Source organism: Chrysochloris asiatica, unplaced genomic scaffold (assembly GCF_000296735.1).
Source record: "Chrysochloris asiatica unplaced genomic scaffold, ChrAsi1.0 scaffold00029, whole genome shotgun sequence".
Taxonomy (NCBI): domain Eukaryota; kingdom Metazoa; phylum Chordata; class Mammalia; order Afrosoricida; family Chrysochloridae; genus Chrysochloris; species Chrysochloris asiatica.
Genome location: NW_006408547.1, coordinates 25,162,755 through 25,175,674, shown reverse-complemented (window position 1 = coordinate 25,175,674; position 12,920 = coordinate 25,162,755). Strand labels below are relative to the sequence as shown.

At 44.4% G+C, this 12,920-nt stretch overlaps 1 protein-coding gene across 1 annotated transcript in view; it reads left to right on the top strand.

Moving 5' to 3' along the window:
* The window catches only part of RASA3 (RAS p21 protein activator 3), a 126,311-nt gene that overhangs the window by 64,289 nt on the left and 49,102 nt on the right, over positions 1–12,920 (top strand). Inside the window, exons 5-7 of the mRNA XM_006851554.1 lie at positions 1,808–1,888; positions 2,283–2,355; positions 10,386–10,462. Coding sequence (XP_006851617.1) covers positions 1,808–1,888; positions 2,283–2,355; positions 10,386–10,462 — 231 coding nt within the window. The remainder of the gene's footprint in view (positions 1–1,807; positions 1,889–2,282; positions 2,356–10,385; positions 10,463–12,920) is intronic.

Here is a 12,920-nt window from a genome sequence, read left to right as displayed (position 1 = left end):
TGACCCAAGCCATGGTATTTTTCAATCACTTCATATGTATGTGAAAGTTGGACAGTGAATAAGTAAGACCTCTGTAGAAGAACTGATGTATTTCAATTATGTTGTTGGAAAAAAATGTTAATTAATAGTATCATGGTCTTCCAGAAGAACAAACAGATCTGTGTTAGAAAAAGTACGGTCAGAATGCTTGCTAGAAGTATGGATGACGAAACTTCATCTCTCCTGCCTCGGACATATTATCTGGCAGGACTAGTTCCTGGAGAAGAACATCATGCTTTGTGAAGTGTGGGATCATCAAAAAAGAGGAAGACTCCCCGCAAGATGGATTGACACCTTGGTAGCAGCTATAGGTTCAAACGTATCAACAATTGTGAGGACTGAGCAGCACCAAGTAGTGTGTTTGTTCTGCTGTGTATAGGTTCACTATGAGTAGGAACTCAACAGCACCTAACAACAAGAAAAACAAGAGGCACATGTTTAGGATGAAACTCCAAAAGGTCAGAGAGTTTCATGGAAGCTGAACTCATGAATAGATGAGCTCTTCATAGAACTCACATGGCACTGAATCATTTGAACCCCCACCAGAGTGGGGATGCCTTGGTATAACTCAAGGCATTCATTAAACTCCAGAAGGGCTTCTTTGTAGTAGGGACAAACTATGCTAGAGGAATGGCTCTGGTGGTCTCTTGTAACAAAGTTTAAAACAAGAATTGATGTGGTCACTGTGAACCAAGAGAACCTTAATTCCTTATGAGAAGAACAGCGCCCAGCAGTTTTGTTCTGTAAAAGATGGCAACAAAATCTAGACACTCAACGACATAACATTTACACTGTCTAGCATCCAGTCAGAAATGGCTGACATGCCAAGAAGCAGGGGCCTGTGACTCAGAAGCTGGAGAAAAATCAGTGAATGAAAACAGAGCTGAGATGCTGGTCGAGGAAGATATTAAAATAGCTGTTGTATGGTGTTTAAGACTTTAAAGAAAAGCATAAACTAAGATGGTTGGTTCCCCACCTGCAGGCAGAAATCGGTGAATAGGTAAAATCTGAAACTGGGGGATTCTTGTACTACCAGGAGACATATTTGACACAGATGATATGTGCACAGACTGTGACTTCAGTCTCTCGGTTTGAATCCTGGCTCTGCAACTTACTAGTTGTTAGTTCCCTTAACTAGTTTAGACCTCAGTTCTGTGTCTGTCAAGGGGAATTAAGCTTAGTACCTACTTGATCGAATTGTTGGAGAATGGGATGAGTGGACCTTGTGGAGAGCACTTGGGAGAGTGTCTGGTTCATGGTAAATGGTGGTTGTCATTTCAATGTCTGGTTGAGGCATCATTCTAAGTGGGGTTTCGGAGGGCATAAATCTTTATGAGAGCAGAAAGCCTCATCATGCTGATAGTGGATTAGAATACCTGAATTTACAACTGCAGCCCAGTGTATAACCCACCTTATCTTGCAAATCATCTAAGTCTTTCACTAGACACTGCTCAGCCAAGCCTGTTTCACATGGAATGCAGCAAACTCACTATCTACTGGAAGAGGAACTTTCTCTTGCCTTTCCTTCCCAAGGTTTGCTCATTGTTAACCAATGCATCCCTGACTGATCTGTAGACATAAAGCTTCCAGGAAGTCAATGACCGACATGGCAGCAGAATTCATGGCCCTTTATTCTTTGCCTTGTTCAAAGACCTGCCCGCTTATACCCAAGAACTTTAAAAGCAACTGTCATCAATGTCTGCTTCCTTGACCCCTGCATCGCATTTCCTTGTGCTGACCACGGTCCCTTTCTCACTTCTCTTTCCAGCATCTTCGAGTGCCAAGGTCTCCCCATAGTCAATGGACAATGTGATCCTTATGCCACTGTGACATTAGCAGGACCATACAGGCAAGTAGTAACCGTATAATCGTTGTGGGTCCTAGGAGACACATGAGGAGTAGTCACTGAGTGCAGTCTGAAGAAATGATAATAATACCTCATTCACAAGAATGCAGGAAGCACTTTGAGGTAGAATATATAATTTTGACTTCCCTTTGTTTCTTTTATTGCTCTCAATTTGCTTTGTAAAGAAGAAATCCTTTATGGTCTTCATGTTGAGTATTTTTGGCTCAGTGAAGGTTCCTAATTTGCATACCATCTGGAGTTGGAGACAAACAGAAATATTTATCAGATAAATAAAGGCAGTAAGTTACTTGTGCATTTAATAGCTCCGTTTTAAGACTAAGAAATTTGGGCTCCGTGGAGTTATTTTTAATCTTAATCCTTCCTCTCTTAATTACAGATCAGAAGCTAAGAAGACAAAGGTGAAAAAGAAGACCAACAACCCCCAGTTTGATGAAGTGTTTTATTTTGAGGTTGGTATTTTAATGGGACTAATATTAAGTTGAAACCCTACATCCGAGGAACTTTGGCAGAAGTCTAGATCTGAGCTATCTCAATGACTTCCTTTTGAAAGTGCTTTTCCGGTATCAGCACAGGCGGAATGGCCAGGACCATTGGCCGGCACCTCCCCAGCTCTGGGAACCATGTGTCAGTTCCCAGAAACTTTCTGGGCTCTTCCTAGACAGAAAAGCTTTTTGGTTTGCTCCCTGCACTGGCCTAATTTTGAGTTACATGCTGGCAAATGAATACTTTCCAAATGATTGAGGTTTGGCTTTTGTTTATTTGTATGTTTTCATTTGTTTATATTAAGCAGATCCACCCAACCTTCCCTGAGCAATGGTGGGAAAATAGTGTTACCGGCTCTTGATGCCAAAAGAGAAATCCATTCTGGTCCAGAGATTCTCCTGTCTGCCTCTCAGATTATGAAACACCAAGATTAGTAAAATGGAGCATGTGAGAGCTGAGGACTTTGTAGGACAGAAAAACAAGTAACTACAAATGAAGTCCCGCTGTAGCTCTGTAGGATCAACACTGGACTGCTAACCACAAGTCTGGCAGTTCAAACCCACCAGCTGCTCTTAGGAAACCCTATACAGGATCGCTGTGAGTCGAAACTGACTCGAAGACACTAACAACAAAACAACAACACAACTAGTTTAAGTTTAAGGAGTCCCTGGGTAGTGCAGTTAACACTCTGGGCTGCTAACCTAAGTGTTGGCAGGATGAGTCCACCCAAAGGTACCGCTGAAAAAAGGCCTGGCAACCTCCTTCCCAAAAACAGCCGTTAAAAACCGTATGGAACACGATTCTACTCTAACCCAGACGGGGCAATTAACTCCACGTAACTGGAGCGGACCAGAAGTTCAAGAAGGCACATTTAAAATACTTATGTATTTAGTTAGGTGCTCAATCCATGAATAAATTTTTCTGAGTGTTTCAAATATGCTGGATCCTGGGGAGACAAGGATGAGTGAAACCTCAAACTTGGCTTCCAGGTGTTTGCTACCTAGTGCTGGTGGTGGTGGTGTGCAGTGCAATCGGTTCCGACCCATAGTGACCCTGTATAGGGTTTCTGAGGCTGTGTCATCTTTACGGGAGCAGAAAACCTCATCTTTGTCCCATGGAACGGCTGGTAGTTTTGAACTGCTGACCTTGAGGTTAGCAGCCCGATTCGTACCACTACGCTAACCAGAGCTCCTTTTTACTACCTAGTAGAGGAGAAAGATATTCAAGAAAATTCTTGCATATGGTGGAGTACCTGCTGACCTGGCTTTGGGGATCTCAAGAGTAGACCCTTGGCCCTGCCTGAGGTGAACACAACTTCTCAGAGATGGTGACTCTTGAGTAGACTGTGAGAAGAGGGATCGCATATCAGGGAGTCATCCACAGAAAGGAGGTCATCTACATGTGTGAGGTATTGGGAGTCTGGCAGAAAATGCTGTTTATCTGGAATTCAAAGTAAGGTTCACATATTGAAGGCACAGTGACAGGTGAGAACCAAGAGTTTCCTATGCAAAGAATTTTCTTTTTCTCTGACAGGTGTCTAGAAGTCCCATGTGTTTCTTAAGTGGTGGAGGGCAGTGAGCAGCTTTATGGGGGAAACGGGATGGAGGGGTTTAGAGGTAAGATCCAGGAGACCTAGGATGAAGAGCCGGTATCAGTCATCGATGGAGATAATACTCGGTGGACTGCAGAGAAGCGGGCATTTTATAGTCAAGCAAAGAAAATGGGTTTTTGTTTGTTTGTTTGTTTTTAAGAGAGTTGAGGTAAGGCAGAAAGCCAATGATGGTTCACCTTAAGTATAAGCCTGATTCATTCTGACAGGGAAGAATTCTTGATCAGAGAAATGGAGACAACCGTTTTTGATGTGAACTGTGAATTAATGGCAGTATTTGCCTTCTTGTCTAAGCTGTCTGGAGAAATTTACATCCGTGCTTTCCAAACCTCTGCTTTTAGCATGATGCACAATAAATGTATTTTACATTGTGACTGACTTCATTTATACATCTGTCTTCATTGATGGACAGTTCTTACCATACTATGAGCCATTCACTCAATATTTTCTATTTTGTACACTTTTACCCATTAAGGAGCCCTGATAGCATAGTGGAGTAGGAGCTTGGCTGCTAACTGCAAGGTCAGAAGTTTGAATCTACCAGCTGCTCTAAGGATGAAAGATGAGGCTTTCTGTTCCCGTAAAGAATTACAGCCTCATATAGGGTCACTGTGAGTCTGGGTCAAGTTCATGGACAAATGGAATGCAAAAATTAGAGAATTTTCCATGAATTTTTGAAGTCCCCTTATTCATCCATCCATCCATCCATCCATCCATCCATCCATCCATCCATCCATCCGTCTGTCTGTCTGTCTGTCTGTCTGTCTGTCTATCCATACATACATACCTACATACATACATAAATCCATCCATACATAGATACGTTTATCTATCTGTCTGTCTGTCTGTCTGTCTGTCTATCAATACATCCATACATCCACCCACCCACTCACCCACCTATCCACTTACCTACCTGTCTATCAATCGCTAGTGTCAAGTCACTAACTTAACTTGACAACCAACATGAGTTTGCACAACAGTGGTCTGGATAGCCAATCTTAAGGTCCACCAGATAGAAAACTGCTTCGCTGGCAACCCCCTTTAATGTAGCAGACCTGCCCAAAGACCAGAGACATTCAGCGTCAAGGCTCAATAACCCTAGCTGCTTGGCTTTGATGTCCCTTGATTCAAAGGCCTCAACCCCTTTGCTTAGTTAGCAACACCTCCCCTTTCATCCGGAGTCTTCTTATCTCATTTCGGTTTCAGCTGTTGAGCAGCACTTCATGGTTTGTGTCAGCTCCAAGGCCTCTGGCTCAGTCTGAGAGCAAGCCCCTGACTGCCGTGCCCCTCAGCCCCCCCCCAGGAAAGGAGAGTGTAGGGGGTAGACGCAGCCCTGCCTACCCACAGGCAACCCTAAAAAAAGAACCACATGGAGACAATCAACAGTTTCAATAGGAAGTAAGTGGCCCCATATGTGCCAGAGTAGAACTGGGCTTCCTATGGTTTTCAGTGACTGGTTTTTCAGGAGATCACCAGGACTTTCTTCTGAGGGGCTTCTGGGTGGACTCAAACTCCCAGCCTTTCCGTTAGCAGCCAAGTACATTAGCCATTTGCACCGCCCAGGGACAACTAAAACCAAAGCACCACACTTATTGTCATTAAGTGGATTCCAGCTCGTGCTGGCTTCGTGTGTTCCAGAGCAGCACTGGACTCCACACGGTTGTCTTGGCTGTCGTCTCTATTGACAGACTGCCAGACGTTTCTTCAGGTAAACTGTTGGGTGGGTTCTGATTGCTGACACTTAGCTCAGTAGTCAAACGCAAACTGGTTTGCACCACTTACAAGCCCTGTACGCATTGAAATTCTGTAAGAGCCACCATCATTCATTTAACAAATGCATTAGCTGCCTACTTTGTGTTGGTGTTGTTGTTATTGTTGTGGTGAAGTGCCCTTGAGTCAGTTCCGACTCATAGCAACCCTCTGTAGGGTTTCCAAAGAGTGACTGGTGGGTTTGAACTGCCAACCTTGTGGTTAGCAATCCAGTGTTTATCAAACATTTACACTCACCAGGATTCCTTGTGCTGGTGTTAGGCTGGGAATAAAATGGAAAAAAAAAACAAAAACCAAAAAATAAATCAAATAACTAACTGAGAGAATTTGTATAGTCATCCGCTGACAGCAGAGGCAGGCTAGAACACTGTTTGGAAGAGACCTGAACCTGCATGAACTGGAACCCTGGTGATAATACTTCAGAACATCTCCTTGTAGACCTGGGCCTCCTGCCACCTCATTGGTAGTCCAGTGTGGGAGACAGATAGTCAGTCGGTCACCCGGTGATAGCACTGTGGCCCTCACTGTGCATAGGAGAAGGTGTGACAGAAGAGAAGATGGTGAAGGAGTCAGGGGGCACCGACCTGCTTCCGAGGAACCAGCCTTCCCCGCTGCCTGAGGACCTGAAGTGAGGAGCCTAGGGTTAGTGGCCGTGGTGTCCTGCTTAGCCAGACCAGATGGTGCCGCAAGATTCACCTACAAATCTCAAGCACGGAAGCAGCATGATTTGTGTTTTTTAAAAATGACTGTTCTGTGTGGAGGAGCCAAGGTGCCCTGTAGGGTAAGCACTGGTCTGCTAACCACAGGCTGGTGGTTCAAACCCATGAGCCGCTCCACAGGAAAAAGATGAGGCTTTCTGCTCCTTACATACAGCTTCTGAAGCAGGTATCGGACGGCTGTGAGTTGTCCTCGGCTAGATGGCAGGGGTTGGGGTTAGGGTTGAGAAGGATTGGTACAGGCTGAGCCCTTATGGAGGCCTTGGAGACGCCTCTCTCATCAAGAGTGACGGAGACGCTAGAAGCAGTGGACACTAGTGTTGGGCTCTGAGAGCTCATTTGAGGGTAGAATGGATGTGGCTTCTGCTGTAGGGCAGGAGGATCAGGTGCCCCAAGCTCCTGCTTTTGTGACCGGAGTAGCTAGTGGGTGGTGGTACCATTTTATGAGATGGGGAGGGTGGGGGGAGAGCAGATTTGGGAGTCCAAGTGGAGGTGGTCAATAAACCAGACCAAATCAATCCCATTGCCATACTGTTCATTCTGACTCACAGCGACCCTATAGACCAAGTAAAACTCTCCAAAGGGTTTCCAAGACTAATCTTCACCAACAGAAGCTCCTATTTTCCCCACTGTGGAGAACATAGTAGGTTCCAACCACTGACCTTTCAGTTAGCACCTGATAGGTTTGAATTGCTGACCTTTCCAATGCTGAACCCATAGAGCGCTCCAGGGGCAACACTGGAAACCAGGGTGTGGAGGAGGGAGACTCCAATGCCCTGCAGTAACAAATGAAATCTTCAGAGCATTTGTTTGTTTCTTTGCACCACCCTGAGCACTGTCTTTATGTTTGCCTCCAATTTGCAAATCAGGAAATTAAAGCCCAGAGGTTAAGCAATTTAAGCAAGCTCACATAATGACTTCGTGCCAAATACTGGATTAGAACTCTGAGCGGAAAGCTTCCCTGAGCTAACCCCTTGAACCCAGAGAGAGGGAGGGAAGAGGAGTGGTGTCTGCCAGGCAAGAAGGAGCCCTGTTTGTAATCAGGGCTGTAATTTTATAAGGGTTTATGCAGTTCCAAGAAGAAGCATACACTGTAACTTGCTGAGATTACAAAGAGTCCTGCTGCTTGATACATTGTTATTCCGTCCACAAGGGTGGCTATGGATTGGACAGAAATGTGCTTCAAGTCTACCCCATCTCACTTTTTAGTTCCTTTTTACATTTTAAGGAACTCAAGATCCCCAAACTATCAAGAGGAAAATAACAGTGTTTGCTGTTTTCTTTCATTTTTCTAACCCCAGCTAAATTGATATGCATCCTTTTTCCCCTTTGTGGGCAAAAGAAAACTTGAAAGCCCTCCGACATTGCTCATGAGGGAAGTTCAAGGGCATCTGTGGTTTCAGACAGCAACATCAATGCCTCATTTCATGGTTCTGAGATGTGGTCGTTTCATGGGTGAGGTGCTTGTACCCTATCATATTAATACAAAAGGAACTTCTAAAATGTTTGCTTCTTCTGTCAGCGAATGCAAGGAACTGACCTTGAGATGCTTTTAATAAGGAGAAACAGCAGCTTCCTCCAAGTGGCTGTCTAGGAGTCCTCTTCCTCCCTAAAAGCACACATCACTTTGAAGCATCAGCAGCAAAAAGAAAAGGCCCTGTAAGGGACATCTGTCCAAAGTCGCTGGACAGTTCGGACTTTGAGTGAAGCACATCTTAGCGCCCTGTGCTTATCACACCGATGGGCATCTAATGGGGGACTGTTTGAAGATTGAGGCAGGGCGCCCTCCTTACTCTTCCACCCACAGCCCACCTAGCACATGTTGTTAAATCGGTTAAGTGTGTTCCTACTCACTGTGGCCCTCTATGGGATGTCCAGGCTGTAAATCTTTGCAGAAGCAGAAAGCCTGTGGTTCACAGTTCATTGCTTATCCTACAGAAGCACTGTGCTCCACAACTAGTGTATTGTTGTTGTTGTTGTTAAGTGCCGTCGAGTCGATTCTGACTCATAGGGACCCTGTATAGGGTTTCCAAAAAGAGGCTGGTGAGTTTGAACTGCTAACCTTGTAGTTCAAATGACTTTGCTGTCCATTACTGTGTCCCACCAGGATCCCAACTAGCACATATTGTTGTTAAGTGCCATTGAGTCAGTTCTGGCTCATAGCGTTTCTAAGGAGTGGTTGATGGATTTGAACTGCTAACTGTGTGGTTCAAAATGACCTTGTGGTCCACTGAATTATCCTGCAATGCCACACCAGGACCCCTAACTAGAACAGTTGTTAAGTCCTGTTGAGTTGCTTTAGACTCATAGTGACCCTGTATGGGGTTTCCAAGGAATGGCTGGTGAGCTTTGAACCGCCGACCTTGTGGCTCAAACTGACTGTGCAGTTCAATGCATTAACCCACAGCTCTTTAATCCACTAGCACATAGTAGGACTCAAATACTTAGAAGATATGTGTTGATGTGGGGCAGATGGGGAGACGGGCCTTAGCTTCTGGCTGTGACCTGTGTCTGAGTCCCTGCTATTGTTGTTAGGTGCTATCGAGTCAGTACCCACTCATAGTGACCCTGTGCACAACAGAACGAAACACTGCCCAGTCCTGGGCCAACCTCACAACTGTTACCATACTTGAGCCCATTGTTGCCACGCTTCATGCTGCCACTATGCCAATCTGTTCTATTTTTCTCTGACCCTCCACCTTACCAAACATGATATCCTTCTCCAGAGACTGGTCCCTCCTGACAATATGCCCGAAGTATGAGAGACAAAGTTTGGCCATCCTGGCCTCTAAGAAGCACTCTGGCTGTACTTCTTCCAACACAGATCTCTTGGTTCTTTTGGCAGCCCATGGCACTTTCAATATTCTCCTCCAATACCATAACTCAAAGGCATCAATTCTTCTCTGGTCTTCCTTATTCACTGTCCAGCTTTCACATCCATATGAGGTTATTGAATGCATATGGCATGAGTCAGGTGCACCTTAGACCTCAAGCTGACATCTTTGCTCTTTCACTTTCAAAATGTCTTGTGCAGCAGTTTTGCCTAATGCAATATGTCATTTGATTTCTTGACTGCTACTTCCATGAGTGTTAATAGTTGATCCAAGAAGAATGAAGTCCTTGACAACTTCAATCTTTTCTCCATTGATAAGAATGTTGTTTATTGGTCCAGTGGTGAGGATTTTTATTTTCTTTACATTGAGATACAGTCCATACTGAAGGCTGTGCTCTTTGATCTTCATCAGTAAATATTTTAAGTCCTCTTCACTTTCAGCAAGCAAGGTTGTATCATCCGCATATCGCAGGTTGTTAATGAGTCTTCCTCCAATCCTGATGTAACATTTTTCTTCATAGAACTCAGATTCTTGGATGATTTGTTCAGCATATGGGTTGAATAACCCTGTATAGGGTTTCTGAGGAGTGGCTGGTGACTTTGAACCATCAAGCTTGTGATTAGTACTCCAGTGCTTATCCTATCGCACCACACCAGGACTCCAACTGCCCCCCTAAGAGTCCTTATATGCAGAATGAAGAGAGTTTACCGATTGTAATGGATGTTGTGTGAGGATTAAATGGGTCACAAGTGTCCCCTAGCACCATGCTCCCAGGACTTGGAGGCCTGAGGCTACAAAGGAAACTAATTTTGGCATGCTTCTTCTGGAGAGTTGAGCAAAGCCGACTTGAAGTGTCTCTGTAATACAAGTCTTCATCATCCTTATCAGGTGTGTGAGGAAAGGCAGAGTAACCCTTCCCTGTATTCAGAGACACGTGAGTTCACAATACAGATAGTGTGTAGAGCACGGCCGGACACACAACCATCGGGACTCTCCGTATCCTTGTTGTAGGGTTTTTGTCATGACGTAATGGTTTAAAAGTGCTTTCTCCTTGTCTATGCCATCAGGTGACCAGACCCTGTAGCTACAGCAAGAAATCCCACTTCGACTTTGAGGAGGAGGACGTAGACAAACTTGAAATTAGGTAAGTCTGACAATCAATGTTTTCTACTTGGCAATTTCAGTTTGAAGTCACTTTTCTTGTTTTGGTTTGCTTTATAAAGTGGGGGTGGGGTGGACAGATGGCTTTTTTGGTAATTTTAACACTAAAATTTTAGCAACTATGTTGTTGTTGTCAAGTGCTGTCGAGTCGGTTTCGACCCACAGCGACCCTGTATAGGGTTTCCGAGGTGAGGTTGAACCGCTGGCCTTGCAGTCAAACGGACTTTGCAGTCTAGCACATTAACCCACAGCACCACATATAGTTGAAGCAAAAAACCCTTGTCATAAATTTCCCAGATATTTGGGTGGTAGTGGTTGTTTTGAGCCATGGGGTCAGTTCCAGCTGCCAGCAGCCCCGTGTAGGGTTTCTGAGGGTGTCAATCTTGACAAGAGCACAAAGCCTCATGTTGTTGTTGTTAAGTGTTGTCAAGCCGGTTCCAACTCATATTGACCCTGTGTAGGGTTTCTGAGGAGCAGCTGGTAGGTTTGAACTGCCAACCTTGTGGTTCAAAATCCATTGCTGACCCTACAGCACCACACCAGGAGTCCAGAAATCCTAATAGTGGGATGAAAAGATATTTGTGTATCAAATGGTAAAATGTTTTTATAGTTCACTTGACAGTATCTTCTCATGGATGAAGAACAAAAGATGTACGTTACTCATGCCTTCAAGATTTCATCCGCCCAAATGTTTGAGGTCACCCATGTCTGGGTGAACTGTGGGCAGCAGCTGCTTTTAGGATTCTCTTATAAAGCCCTTGGTCTGCACTGTGTGTGCTTGTCACCCTTCAAGATTGTAACTTACAATGTTTACTAGCCAGAGATGGAGAGAGGGAGCAGCTGAGGACTCATGGAAAGAGAGGGACTGAGAGCTGGAGGCCAGGAGGCAGGCTTGCAGAATGTGCCCTTTGGTGGTGTAAATTATTATATATCCCTGAGTGTTTTGTCTTTGTTGTTGTTGTTGTTGTTGTTGTTGTTGTAAAGTGCCGTTGAGTCAGTTCTGACCCATAGCGACCCTGTATAGGGTTTCCAAGGAGCAGCTGGTGAGCTTGAACTGCCAACCTTGCTGTTCAAACAGCTTTGCAGTTTTTGTGTATACCCCCCTAAAACAAAAAAGAAAACCAGAGGGAATGGAAGTCAATACTGTTGACTGATGATCCACGGAGGAGATTGTAATCATTGCAATGAAACGATGGTGTAAAGCTGATGTTCTCCCATGTAAACGATCACTCAATTCACAATAAAAACCTGGAAAAACAAATGTTTACTAGCAACACAGAAGGTCCTCCTTGAGCCTCGGGCTCTTATAAAGAACTGTATGGGGTCCAAGTGACAGAAGCAACTCCAGAGGGTAGACAGGAAACTCGGGAACCAGCGTGTTTATTTGAATGGGGAGGTACCGTTTGGAAAATCGAGTAAGAATGGTTGTGGAGATTTTACAGACTTAACATAATCCTGCCAATGAATGATGCACATAGAAGTGATTGAATTGGTGTATGTTCTCCTGTGTACATTTTCAACAGCAACAAAATCAAATACAACAATTTACAGGCATCAAATTTAGAAAATATTCCAGGGCTCTCTGCCCACCATCTTTGGTTTCCAGATCTTGGGTTTAGAAAATCCCCTGTGGGAACGCCAGCTTTTCTCTTGGACAGAGCAGAGGTAGGGCAGCTTGGGTCAGGGGTGGGTGGTACTGAGGGTCTGGTCACCACCCTGCTCCGAGTGGAACAGGACCACTTACTCGTAGAATCACTGAGCTTCTCCCATGCTCCAGGCTGGACCCAGCTCCTTCTCTGAGGAGCTCCTGCCCTCCTGGGAAATGCTAAGCACCATTTCTTGTAAAATGATCTTCTCTGTGGATCCTATATTTATCTTCCCTTGTTCTGTTCAAGCGTGTTGTCATAGAAACTGAGTCTTTGTTAAACATTCACCTATGGCTGGTTGGCTCCTATAATCTTCCTTTCTTAGCATCCTAATATTTTCCATAGGAAATGCGGGAGAAAGACACGTGTTGTTTAGTGAAGGGATTTGAATGCTTATATCAAGGGGACATGTTTCTCATGTCCACAATCCAGAAAGAACTTCAGAAGAAATACAAGCAAATGTGAATCTTTACTTCTAGAAGGCCTCCACAATCCCATTTACTACAAGTCTTGTAAAAGGTGACCTTTGAGGAATGCCCATCTGATGGACCAAGTAATTGTCCTCTTCTCTTCCTAAGAGTAAGCTGTATTCGTGTTTGTTTTCTTTCTGTTTAATGCCTGCCTACTATGAAGACATACATCATTTGAAACTCCATATTGTGCAAAAATGAAACATACTAATAATAATGGAAGCATAACAAATATTACTCAAAGCATCTCTTTCCTCCAGCCCTGAGTTTGCATCCCCTATCTCTGTTGTTGTGAAGTGCTGTTCAGTCAATTCTGACCCATAGC